Here is a 14,440-nt window from a genome sequence, read left to right as displayed (position 1 = left end):
ACACACACACACACACACACACACACATCGATCCGAGACACGGTAAACACTTCACACACACCTCATTCGATTTTTACCAGGAGGCGCTGAGGAGATACAACAAACTTTTAATGAAGTAGCAGTTTGTTGACATTTATGATGACGTCATGCAACTGTACTCATGTTTGAAGTTGATTTAGAACGCGAATGTATCAATTCCCCCTTAACAGAACGCAAGTGTGTCGTTTTAGAATGTAACGTTCTAAGATAAAAGCGCGCGCTCCGGCAGCTGTTCTGCACGTTCACATTTTACAAAGCGTGAACTGTTTCTTCAAGTAAATCACCCCATTCATCTGAAGTTACAACAGACCAATCAGAGCACTGCTCTCATGTGAAGCTAAAAAGGACCAATCGCTGAGCTGCTCTCATGTGAAACCACATCCGTTCAATCAAAGAGCGCATGACAGCAGGTGATAAAGGGAAACAGACTATCGCAGGAGTTAGAGAGTTCGGTTAAAAATTACTGCCTTTATAGAGCTGCTGTGCTTTCAATGCCGAGTTCTTGTCAATGAGTATGCGGTATTTTGGTGAATGAGGTCATAAAGTTGAATCAAATTTATCTGGAGGTAATCTGGTCAGAGAACAGACTGTTTCTTTACGACGAGGCGATACAAAGTCCCATTACTTTGTAGCATCATGTGCTAAAACCCCTACACACACTTCAGCGTCACATTTATAAACTTTATTCATTACACACAATTTAAAAACATACAAAAGACTTTGACCCATAATCTAAATTTGAGGTGAATTGTTTACTCCATGAAAAACAAATACTACAGTAACTTGTAATAAATGTTGCGGTTTTTAAACCCTACTGTAATATATAGTGCATTATACTTTAGGCCTATTTAATATATTAGTTACAAAACATTGTCAATGAATGGGGCGACATGGTGGCTCAGTGCATTGCCACCTCACAGTAAGAAGGTCGCTGGTTCGAGCCCAGGCTGGTCAGTTGGAATTTCTGTGAGGAGTTTGCATGTTCTCCCCATGTTGGTTTCCTCCGGGTGCTCCAGTTTCCCCCACTGTCCAAACACATGCACTATAGGGGAATTGGGTCAAATAAATTGGCCGTAGTGTATGTGTGTGAATAAGTGTGTATGGGTATTCCCCAGTACTGGGTTGCAGCTGGAAAGGGTTCCAATGTGTAAAACATATGCTAGATAAGTTGGCGGGGCATTCCGATGTGGCAACCCCAGATTAATAAAGCGACTAAGCCGAAATCTGTCTATCCGTCCATCTATCCATCCACCCATCCGTCTGTCCTTCCATCCATCCATCAACATATCTATCCATCCATCCATCAATCCATCCATCCATCCATCCATCCATCCATCTATCTATCTATCTATCTATCTATCTATCTATCTATCTATCTATCTATCTATCTATCTATCTATCTATCTATCTATCTATCTATCTATCTATCTATCCATCCATCCATCCACATATCTGTCTGTCTGTCTGTCTATCTGTCTGTCTGTCTATCTATCTATCTATCTATCTATCTATCTATCTGTCTATCCATCTATTTATCTATCTATCTACATTAATATAACTCACTTCTATTAACATATATATTTATAGTTTACTTTTATTAATATATAACTCACTTCTATTGTACTTTAAATATGGATTTCCGTTTGACTGTAATAAACATGAAGAACTAGCAAACACCCACCAAACTGTATTTAAAACATCAAGACCTACATTTTATCTCTAAAAATAAAAGAAAATCAAACTGCTGACTTAAAACATCTGATGGGTTGAGCAAGCAGACTGAAGCAAACAAGCGACACGCTGTAAACTCCGGCTTGAGCCATACAGTCATCAACAAAACCCTGATGCTGATTAAATGATTTAATGAGCAGAGTTTTACTGAACAGACAAACAGTCAAGGCAAACAGCATTCAAAACAATCGCAAGGCTTGAATGCAAATGATTTTCAACAGCGCTCTAGAAAAGATCTCTCTGTAAGCTGAAAATATGTACAGGAATCACTTCATCTGAAGCCATATACAGATAACAATGCTATCTTCATAGATTTCTGTCATAAAAAAAGAGCCAGTGCTCTCTCTAGTGGTGGAAAATCATATCCTAATATCATATTTATCAAAAACACTAGTTATGAAAGTAAATCTGTTAGTGACACGACACACTTCACACCATTAAAAGGCTTCTACTGTCATCTTGCATTAGTTTCTACATCAGTCAGTGCTGCACCGAACCCACTGTCTTCAGTCTCGGTTCATTAATAAATGCCAAAACTATAAGCAAATTTCGTTCATAAAAAATAAAAGAAATGGAAAGTACACTTGTTATTGTCTGATGGCGTACAGTATATACATTTCGGCATTGAAAATATGACTAATGTACAATTTAGTGTTTGCTACATTTACATAATCTCGCACAAGCTCAGAGCGGCGTGAAATATGTACACACGTTCAGGTACAATAACATCCTGCGTCTGTTTAAGCTATTAAAATAATTTGCCCGTCATAAAAAATCTGCTATTTACAAATTCAACACAACTCAAAAAAAATCAATATTCTCTTAAAATGTTTCCATTTTCGTTGCTTTGTCTGGACCGCTGCGTCCCAAACTTGGTCTTGCGCTCTCATGCAGAGGAGCTTTCGCATGATTTGATATGATTAGCGATGATTATCCTTCATTTTCCTCTGTTGACCGGCTCTCCGATCAGTTCCGGACATTTTTCTTCTCCTTTTGCGATTCTGTCACACTTGTGGAGCAGGTCGTAGTTGATTTTGTCTGTAATGACGCTGTCCTGCTTATATTGAGGATGTTTGGCAACAAACTCCCTCATCCACTTGGCCATGGTCATCAGATCACCTGAGGAAAAACAGCGAAAACAAAACTAATCAAAAACCTGAAGCAGAAGGAGGCTTATCTACAGTGCATTTCAAACACAGTGACGATTCAAAGAGCTTTACATAAACAAGAATAAAAGAGTGTAAAATACAATAAGAGGGATAAAAACAACAAGGAATAAATATGATTTTAATCTGAAGACGCCGAGGGATGAAGGACTTCAGGCGTAATTTTGTCCCATTTTCCTGGCAAGTAAGTTTTAAGGTGGGCAGGGGGTATTCATTGTTGCACTTCAAAATGCGCCACACATTCTCTATTGGAGACAGGTCAGGACTGCAGGCAGGCCAGTCAAGTGTCTGTATCCTCTTCCTCTGCAGCCAGGACTACCTGTTATGTGCGTTAATCCTTACAACTGTATTTGAGTTCTTTTTAAATGACTTAATCTGGAAAGTAACTTGACTGAATACTAGGGCTGTACAATATAGTGCAAAAGTATTGTTATGGTGATCATAGTACATGACGCAATAGACATGTGTGATGCATTACATTTATTTTATGCATTGGTTGTTTATCTAAAGGGCGGCACGGTGGCTCAGCGAATAGCACTGTCGCCTCACAGCAAGAAGGTAGCTGGTTTGAGTCCTGGCTGGGTAATTTGGCATTTCTGTGTGGAGTTTGCATGTTCTCCTCATGTTGGCGTGGGTTTCCTCCGGGTGCTCCGGTTTCCCCCCACAGTCCAAACACATGCGCTATAGGGAAATTGATCAACAAAATTAGCCATAGTGTATGAGTGTAAATGAGAGTGTATGTGTGTTTCCCAGTACTGGGTTGCAGCTGGAAGGGCATCAGCTGCGTAAAACATATGCTGGAATAGCTAACGGTTCATTCTGCTGTGGCGACCCCTGATGAATAAAGGGACTAAGATGACTGAATGGGACTAAGGAACTGAATGAGGGAATGTTTATCTAAATTTGACCAATCAGACGGGGCTATCTTAGATGGATGGATAGATAGTATAGACTGATAAATGGATGGATAAATAGAAGAATAGACAGACAGATATAGACGGATGGATGGATGGATGGATAGATTGACAGACAGGCATACAGGCAGATAGTTGGATGGATGGATGGATGGATGGATAGATGGATAGATAGATAGATAGATAGATAGATAGATAGATAGATAGATAGATAGATAGATAGATAGATAGATAGATAGATAGATAGATAGATGAGTGTCTGCAGACCTGAAGCTCGTTTCTTGATGAGTTTCAGGTAGTTGAGGATTGTGCAGCGTGTGTCCACGTCCACCTCCATGTTCTCCAGATAGCTGTTCAACATGGGGATCAGCCCGTGAAAAACCCCTTCCTGAACACACAACAAACACAGGAACTGAGCACTGTTCATCAGCTCAGGTTATAGAGCAGAAAAACACACAGACACACTAACATAGACACACACGCAGACACACTAACATAGACGCACACGCATGCAGACACACACAGTCAGACACACGGAGACACATAATGCAGACACTCATATACAGAGATACACAAACACACCAACACACATGCACGCAGATACACAGACACACACACACACACACACACACACACACACACACACACACACACACACACACACACACACACACACACACACACACACACACACACACATATATATATACACACACACACACACACACAAATAAATAAACAAACATCCACAGAGAGACAAACAGACATGTACGCAGATACACACACATGTACACGCTCATGTATTGCATTTACACACACACACACCTTTCCATTGATGATGGTGTCGATGCTCATCAGTATAAACTCTTCTCCATCATTAGTTTCAGTCTCCAGTCCATTCTGAGCTGCGCCCGGCCGATCCAGCACTGGGGTACAGCCTTCAAACAAGCAAAGAACCAGCACACGCACGCACACACAGACACACACACACAGACACACACACACACACCACACTAGTTCAGCAATAACATTCACCAAAGCGTGTCATAATATGAATGGCAATGAGCTCCACACTGCAGAGTCAACTAACCTTTAAAGACATCCTTCCGGAAATAAAACATGCCCTCCTGCACGGCATTTCGCTTCTGGGCTACCTTCATATTTTCATCCACCTGAAGCAAAAGTTGAACGCAATACTTCAGAATCAAATAAACAGACATTTATAATAGTTAAAGCTCTTTTTTTTTACTGAATAGTCAGAGTAGGGATCCACGATATTGGAAAAATCTGACATGGGAATAATGTGTGTTTCTGCCATATACACTCGCCGGCCACTTTATTAGGTACTCTAGGAATTAGGCAACTTTCTAATTAGCCAATCACATGGCAGCAGCTCAATGCATTTAGGAGTGTAGACATGATCAAGACGATCTGCTGCAGTTCAAACAGAGCATCAGAATGGGGAAGAAAGGGGATTTAAGAGACTTTGGCGTGGTTGTTGTTGCCAGACGAGAACGGGAGATCAAAAAAAAAATCTGCAGCAACTGCGTGATGCTATCATGTCAATATGGAGCAAAATCTCTGAGGAATATTTCCAGTACCTTGCTGAATCCATGCCATGAAGGATTAAGGCAGTTCTGAAGGCAAAATGTGGTCCAATCCGGTACTAGTACTGTGTACCTAATAAAGTGGCCGGTGAGAGTAAATTGTGATATGAATAATATTTCACCAGAGGGTGTGAATAGCTCTATTTGGAAAGACATCATTAATTTAGATTGATTGAGGTGATTTTGTAAAGGTGTGAATCTTTTATAACAATAACAAACAAACTGCAAGCAAAAAATATTACAATGGAGCAAAGAAAAAGTCAAATAAGTCGAATAGAGTTAATAATTCAGTTAAATTATTCTTCAATAAAGTTACTGAATGCTCTTGAAATGCCTTGAAAATGCATATAAATGATAAACTTTCACTCTTTTATGGTTATAATTTGTAACGACTCAACAAATCTCATGTATTCTCAACTGTGGAGCTAATCAATACTCATAACTCAACATTGGAAATCCTGCTGTTGATGCTGAAACCATAGTATTATTGCCATGTAATATCACCCACAGACTCATTTCTCCTGCTGTGCATCAAAACGTTGAACATGAAACCCAAATACATGAATCAAGAACCGAATCACACCTTCGACAACGGAATGAGGAAATCCAGCTTGTAGGACAGGATGACGCGGGTGAGCAGAACGATAAACACCACGTAAGCAGAGTTCTCGAAATCTGTCAGCTGGACCTGCAAATAAACACAATCAGACGGAAGAACAACATCATTTTAAATTTTGTGTGTTGTTCAAATTGACTCCCCTTTGGTTTTGTTTTTTGCCCCATTGACTTCCATTATAATGAAATATTTATTTGTTATAATCAGACTTGATGATTGACATTCTCTGATTGTACGTGTCATCAGAGGGGGTAAGCCCCGCCCATTGCTGACGATCTCTTCCTCATTAGCATAGGACGCCAGTCTTGTTTTTGAATCTGCCTCTATGCTGGCACACATGCTTTTGTAGCTCCGCCCTCTTTTGAAAAGAGCACAATCTCATTTGAATTTAAAGTGACAGTCACCAAAACAGCACAATTAGAATCAAAGCCTAAAAGGATCAATTAAAGAGAGTTAAAAAACATTATTTGTGTGGTATTTTTGAGCTCATACGTCAAACACACACTCTAGGGACATCAGAGACTTATTTTACATCTTGTTAAAAGGAGCATAATAGGTCCCCTTTTAGTCTAATTAAGGGCCCATAATATGAATATGGTGCATGCTCATTATCACAATATATTGTATTATTGAATATCACCATTTGTATAACCCCTTCAGTCATGACTGCACATTGCTGTCGACATAAACACTGCATGTGTTTTAGTTTAAGAAGTGAAATGTAATGTGTTTTTGTCAAATTTCCGAAATCTTTGCATTGTTTGCTGCACATACGACGCTATTAAAACAGGAACTGATGTTCTGTCATCAGCAAACATCAGTGAACTGCAGCTAATCTCACAGTGGCTCAGTCAGTCCACATGTGCGTGCATCATTCAGATGTTTGTTTAATACCTCCATTGGCCTGAACTCCACTCTCCATCCGATCTCAGAGTTTGGCGGAGGGGGCTTGAACCTCATGGTCTGCCAGTTGGTGGACTGAATGTTCTGTAATGTGCCAAAGAAACAACACTTCATATGTGCATACAGGATCATACAATCTTGAGGAAAAATGTATATTGCAATATTTTGTTTTTCTGAATGTTTTTTTTGCTATAAGTATATTTAAATACACATACTGTTTTTTCCCATAGCACCTTCACAAACACATTGTGTATTTTTGCACACTCCCATGGACATTCATACACACCCTTGTCATATATGTTCTGAGTATGCTGCATGCAGGTGGGTGGTCTTGACTTTTCCTCTTTCCTCATATTATACATATATTATGTACTATTTTCTATAAGTAAAAATTCTCTGTATATAAACTTAAAAAAAAAAAAAATATATATATATATATATATATATATATATATATTACAACAGTTCTGTCTGGTTCTCAAATCTGATTGGCTGAAAGCCGTGCGATATTCTGCAATATCAGAACTCCTACAGCCTCTTTACCCTTTGTGTATTACTCCGCCCACATACAGCCAGCAAAAAGCAGACACTACAGATCTAAAGTTTAAAAGATGCACGCTCAGCTGTTTAACTGTCAGCTTATGATTTGAATCCAATGCGGAAGAAAGTAGTTCCTCATACAAAAGGGTTTTTGAAACTCTCCGTGTTTGATTTTGTTTTTATATACACAATTATGCCGTCAAACTGTTGTATAAACGCAATATCACACTCGTATGGCTGTATATTGGCACAGGTGGGGGCACTAAGGCACGAGGCAGCATCGCACTGCTACTCGTGTGATATTGCTCTTATAAAATTTTCTATAGCTATAATTTTTCTTCATATTATATTCCACAGTAGAGATTCTTATTGATATTATGGTCCCACTTTATATTAAGTGGCCTTAACTAACATGTACTTACACAGGAGTTAATAGTTTGTTACAATGTAATTATTGTGTAAATACATGTATTTACTGTGTACTTATGCTTGATTAAAAACATGTATGTAATTACATCTGTAATTAACTTTTGTAATTACATTTGTAAATACACTGTTGACCATCCTTAACCCACCTTAACCACCTTAACTACACCTTAACCCACCCTTAAACCTACCCATGCCACCAAACCTGTCCATAACCCACCCTCTATCCCAACTCAAAAGCACCACAAGTGTTCTCAAATACATTATAAACACAGTAAGTACATTGTATTTATTTTTCTTATGTAAGTACATAGTAGTTAAGGACACTTAATATAAAGTGGGACCGATATTATTATTATTTTTTTAAAGGTCACAGGTGAATTGTATAAGCATTTAACTACATTTTGAATTGAATATTATAGGAATACAATTCACCAGATGACTTTAAAGACAATCTGGAGATGATTCATAATTGCATATTGGTTGGAATTATTTTGTAGGGCAGTGCATCTGTATGAAATATAATAACTTACAAGCGTAGATAAATACAATAGAACAAAGCAGAAAGAAATGAAATAAACAGTGCTTTACGGTTTTCTGTCGAGTCTAACAAAACGTAATAGGTACAAAATATTTTATGATCAAATGTAAAATTTTAATTATTAAATACGATTAATCTGTAAAGGCTTTGAAGATGAAAATTTACTCCTCAAGCTGATCCAAAACTTTGAGTCTCTGTTGGACATAAAACAAGATAGTTTGAAGAAAGCTGAAAACTGGTAACCATTGACATCCACAGTAGGAAAAACAAATACTATGGAAGTCAATGGTTACAGGTTTCTAATATATCTTAAAATATCTTCTTTTGTGTTCCACAGAAGAAGCTCAAAAGTTTAAAACAAGAAAAGGTTGAGTAAACGATAGTTCACCATAAGATCTTTTATTTTTAGGTGAACTATCCCTTTCAGCTGCCTTTAACCAGCACACGATATATGACTGTCGCCACCTAGTGGCAGGCGCAGGTACATTTTCATTTACAGCCATACGTGTAATCATGGGAGATAAGTTTGTGTGGTCTCCGTAAATGAACAAGTGATAGACATAAAAAGTTTATTGAATTTAAAATGTTTATGTTTAAAGGAATAGTTCACCCAATAAATAACCATTTACATGAAAATGTACTCTCCCTCTGGTGTTTCCAAACCTTTAGAAGTTTATTTACTCTGTTGAACACTAAAAAGAAAACTGGTAACCATTGACTTCCAGTTTTTATTAAAACTATGGAAGTCAATGGTTACAGGTTTTCATCTTTCTTCAAAATATCTTCTTTTATGTTCAAAACCTAAAGTTTTGAAAGCACCTGAGGGAGAGTAAAGAACACTTGACTAATATTTCTTCTTCTATTGTTGATGAATTTGGATTAATTGCATGTGAAATACCTCAAAGTGGTCCGATTCGTTCTCATCATCCAAGTGAATCTTCTCCTGGAAGAGCGACAGAGGGTCGCGGATGAAGAGATGTGCAATGTGCTGCGCCAGCAGTTTGTCAATGCCTGCAACAGAGCCAAGCAGCACGCCTGAAAACACTGAGCTGACCACTTCAGACATGTTTACACTACAGCAGATACCAAATCCAGAACTACAATTGAGTGATGATAATTGTCTAATCTGATTAAACGATCAATGCTAAGCTTAAATGTTTTACAATATAGCAGATACCAAATCAAAAACAACTGGAAAATTGAGTGATGCTAATGGTCTAATTCGATTCAATTATCTATGCTAAGCTAAGCTAAAATCTTTCTTACATACAGCAGATACCAAATCAAAAACAACTAAAGAAAATTAAGCAATGCTAATGGTCTAATATGATACAATTATCTATGAAAGCTCAAATGTTTTACACTATAGCAGATACCAAATCAAAAAACAACAACAAAAGAAACTGAGCAACGCTAATGGTCTAATCTGATTCACTTATCTATGCTAAGCTAAGCAAAACAACAACAACAACTACTTCTACTGATAATAATAATGAGGGTAATAATAAGTTTACTAAGCAACTAAGGCACAGGTGTCAAGCTCAGTTCCTGGAGGACCACAGCTCTGCACAGTTTAGTTCCAACCCTAATTAAACACACCTGATCAAACTAATTGAGTCCTTCAGGCTTGTTTAAAACCTAAAGGTAAGTGTGTTGGAGCAGGGTTGCAACTAAACTGTGCATTATTATTATTATTATTATTATTAATATGAATGCAATATTGAAAGTTAAAGTCTGAGCTCTGGAAGGGTGTTTACCTGCATCAAGGAGCTGTTTGTTGATGTCCTCATCTATGGTCAGCTCGATGTCGTTGTATTTCTCTCCACAGCAGGAGAGGTAGCTGTCGATCGAATCATATCTTGATTTATGGATCCTGAATTTGTTGTTTTTCAGCGACTACAGAGAAAAAGACGTAAACAGGGTTATTTTACTGTAGCATGAATGATACTAGTTTAAAGTTTAATAGATTCTTAGAATTAGTTTTTATTTTTATAATTAACATAATTATATTATTTTTCCTTCTTAAGCTTTGGTATTTTTGTTGTATTAGCTTAGAAAAAGATTTGCCCATTTAGTTTTTACGATTTATGTAAGTTTTAGTTATTTGGGCACATGGGTATAATAATAGAATAATAATAATAATAATTAAAATTAAAAAGTCATTCATATATTTTTTCCATTTATTTTACAAATAAAGCAACAAAAATAATTTTAGTTTAATATTTTTAGGTAATTTTAAACATCCTGCACAAGAGCATAAATCAAATTTAATTAACAAAAAAATAAACTAAATAAAAAACACAATAAAATAAATAAAATATTAATAAAAATATAAATTTATAAAATTAATAAAACAAATAAATAATAAAGCATACATTAAAAATAATAATAAATAAATGAAAAATAATGTACAGTGTACCTTGATCAACTTCTTACATTAGTGCTATCCAAATAAACCCATAAATATAAATAAATAAATGAATTAAATAATCACTTAAAATAAATAAAATAAAAAATACAATTAAATAAATCAAATATTAATTAAATATAAATTAATAAAGTTTACAACACAATAACAATAAAAAATACAATATCATAAATATAATATTAATAAATATACAAATAATTAATTAAAATAAATAAATAATTAAAATACAATACATAAATAAAATATTAATAACTATATATAAATAAATAATTAAATAATTAAAATACAATAACATAAATAAAATATTAATAAATATATTTAAAAATAAAATAAAATAATTAAAATATATAAATAATAGAAATACAATAACATAAATAAAATATTAATATATTTTAAAAATGAAATAAAATAAATAATTCAAATGAGCAAATAATTAAAATACAATAACATAGATACAATAATAATAAGTATATTTTAAAAAATGATTAAATAAATAATTAAAGTAAATAGTTAAAATACAATAACATAAATAAAATATTAATAAAAATAATAAAATAAATAATTAAAATAAGTAAATAATAAAAATACAATAACAAATAAAATAGTTTGGCCAGAAGTAGTCCGATTTGTTTAATCATTACAATTGAGAGATTTTATTATCATTTGATATATCCTCAACTAAAGCCGCTGATGTCGCTTCATCTTTTTTTACTCAATTAAATGACTCTGAATGTTTGTTTATTTCTGTTTTAATGCAATATCAGCAGCATTTGAGTCCCGGCTGGACCATTTGGCATTTCTGTGTGGAATGTTCTCCCCGTGTTGGTGTGGGTTTCCTCCGGGTGCTCCAGTTTCCCCCACAGACCAAACACATGCGCTATTGATGAATTGAATAAACTAAATTAGCCGTAGTGTGTGTGTGTTTGTGTGTGTGTATGAATACGAGTGTATGGATGTTTCCCAGTACTGGGTTGCAGCTGGAAGGGCATCCGCTGCGTAAAACATATGCTGGAACAGTTGGCGGTTCATTCCGCTGTGGCAGCCTGTGATAAATAGGGAGCTATATATACGCATTTAAGTATGTTTTATAGTCAAAATATTCCTATAATTTAGTCACAAATTGGTTTGACTATTACAAAACTTTCCAAACCTTGGAGCAAGTCTAGTCTTTTTAAATTATTAACAGATGGTGTCTTGTCATATCATGTATCCACAGGACTGTTATTATTATTATTACTTATAAGTATGAACGTTTATTGTGTGAAAAAAGGGCGTTACAGAACATCCTGACATTATAGAACATAATTATAATAATTATGCTGAATATTACATTTTTTTCGAAGCAATCTTAAAGAAACACTCCACCTTATTTGTAAAAAGTCTCTTTTTCTAACTCCCCTTTAGTTAAAGAGTTGAGTTTTACCATTATTTTAACACATTCACCGAGAGCACTTTTAGCTTAGCTTAGCATAGATCATTGAATCGGATTAGACCATTAGCATCTCAATTAAAAAAAAGACCAAAAAGGTGTAATAATTTTCCCATTCACAATCTGACTCTTATTCCCATAAGTTCCTTAAGAAACCGAAGAAACTGTGACCTCCTAAATGCAAACAATTTCATTCTGAACAGGATCGAAAACCTTTAACAAGACTTTCTATGTTTTAGTGGGCAGGTAAAGTCATGTTCATTCAGTGTATTTATCAGCATTTTGACAATGAAGTGTGTATGTCAGGTGTGTGTCCTGACCTCCAGGCCTCTCTCCTCTCGGGTACGGTCATCCACAGATGCAGAGATAACACCCCAGCGGCAGTCGATGTCGGACACAAAACCCCGATAGAACGGAGAGGCGGCGCTCAGAGCCATCTGAACACAAACAGCAGAGCTCAAAAACCCTGTAAACACTAACTTACACACAGATTGATGAAGCAGGATTATACAGTACTGCAGATATTACCAACACCGAGTTATTAGTTAATGAATTTCCAAACAAGAAATAAGTATGACCAATAATTGTACAGTATTTATTAATCATTGTTCAACATTTACTAATGCATTATTAACATCCAAATTCATGCTAGTTAACATGAGTTAATGCACCTTGAGGTAACATGAGCATGAACAGTTGCATTTTTATTAACTAACATGATCAAATACTGTAATAAATGTATCGTTCATCGTTTGTTCATGTTAGTAAATGCATTAAAGGTGCAGTATGCAAGTCTGACACCCAGTGGTTGAACTAGGTATTGCATTCCTGGATCAAAACAAACAAGCGCAGGTTGCCAGATTGAGGACCAACAGGAGCCAGTCTGATGATCGAGCCTAAAGGCTGATTTAAATCGTATTCAATATAAAAGCAACGGCATGCGATAGAAGGGTTATTCTTCATATTAAAAGGAGTTTTTGTCCTATCCAACACCTCGAATTGATGACATGACTTTTAGTGTTGTACTACTGAAAGCAGCAGCAGATAGTTCACCTCAGATCTTGAAAATTACTATAATTCAGTGCAAACCAACACATATCAGTGATTCAGCATCTGCATTTAATAATGTTAAAGAGCTTTAATATGTATTCATTAGATTATAGACCATACCATTTGGCTGGAGTGCAGTGAGTGCACTATTCTGTGCTTCTGAATGGCTGTATTTACATTTCTGTCGTGTTTCGTCTGGTGCAAACAGCCAAATTGCTCATCACTGCAATACTTGTCACACAGCGTGCTGTTAGGACACTGGCTTACAATGTAACCTGCTAACCTGATGTTTACACTCATAATATTTATAGTATTTGCTAATCAATAACCTCATGTGGAATTCTGAATCCACATCTCATGTAAGAGGCTGTTACTGTCCACCAGAGGTCGCATTTCGGTCACAGACGCATGCTTTGACAGCCTTCCTGACTGAATGAATGAAATGCGCCGTTTTCCATAAACACAACACAGTCCTGTAATTTATCCTCTGAATCAAATATTTTACATACTAATCAGTTAAGTGTCAATGGTGTACAAATTACAGACAATACATTTAATAATTGTACCATTAAATGTTAAGCAGAACCCGTTGTTGCCTAAATGCAAATCTTTTTGGAATTCCTTATTTGAGCAAATTGAGTGGAAAAACGTTTGAAACTTACCTCGTAAACCCTGTCTCACCAATAAAGCTAAAGAAGTGACATATAAACGAATACATTTAATATATCTTGTGGAAAAAAGTTATTAAATTTTTTTAAAGACATGGAATATATGTGCGCTTTTTGTGAATTAGAGATCGATAAAACACCTGTTTTTTGAATTCACAAATGTTTAGGTTTGATGTTGAATATCTTAAATTTAAACTTATAAAATTAAAAACTCAGTTTTCTTGCAAATACATTTTTTTTTATGTACAATAATAATAACAAAACTTTGGAGCAAAATTTGTTTATTAATTTAATGATAATATATGGGAAGTATCATGTATTTATTATTTATTATATATTTATTTATTGTATATTAATTTTATTTGTATTTATTTGTTTTTTT

General features: G+C 35.4%; 1 protein-coding gene across 1 annotated transcript in view; it reads right to left on the bottom strand.

The window, feature by feature from the left end:
- Positions 1–1,884: 1,884 nt before the first annotated feature.
- gclc (glutamate-cysteine ligase, catalytic subunit) overlaps positions 1,885–14,440 on the bottom strand; it is a 34,282-nt gene continuing 21,726 nt past the window's right edge. Inside the window, 9 exon segments of the mRNA NM_199277.2 lie at positions 1,885–2,889; positions 4,118–4,238; positions 4,676–4,788; positions 4,941–5,022; positions 6,041–6,145; positions 6,968–7,060; positions 9,382–9,494; positions 10,241–10,379; positions 12,661–12,777. Coding sequence (NP_954971.2) covers positions 2,708–2,889; positions 4,118–4,238; positions 4,676–4,788; positions 4,941–5,022; positions 6,041–6,145; positions 6,968–7,060; positions 9,382–9,494; positions 10,241–10,379; positions 12,661–12,777 — 1,065 coding nt within the window. The 3' untranslated portion in view covers positions 1,885–2,707.

This window comes from Danio rerio, chromosome 13 (assembly GCF_049306965.1).
Source record: "Danio rerio strain Tuebingen ecotype United States chromosome 13, GRCz12tu, whole genome shotgun sequence".
NCBI classification, from domain to species: Eukaryota; Metazoa; Chordata; class Actinopteri; order Cypriniformes; family Danionidae; genus Danio; species Danio rerio.
The sequence above is the reverse complement of the archived record's forward strand: the minus strand, read 5'-3'. Positions and strand labels throughout refer to the sequence as shown.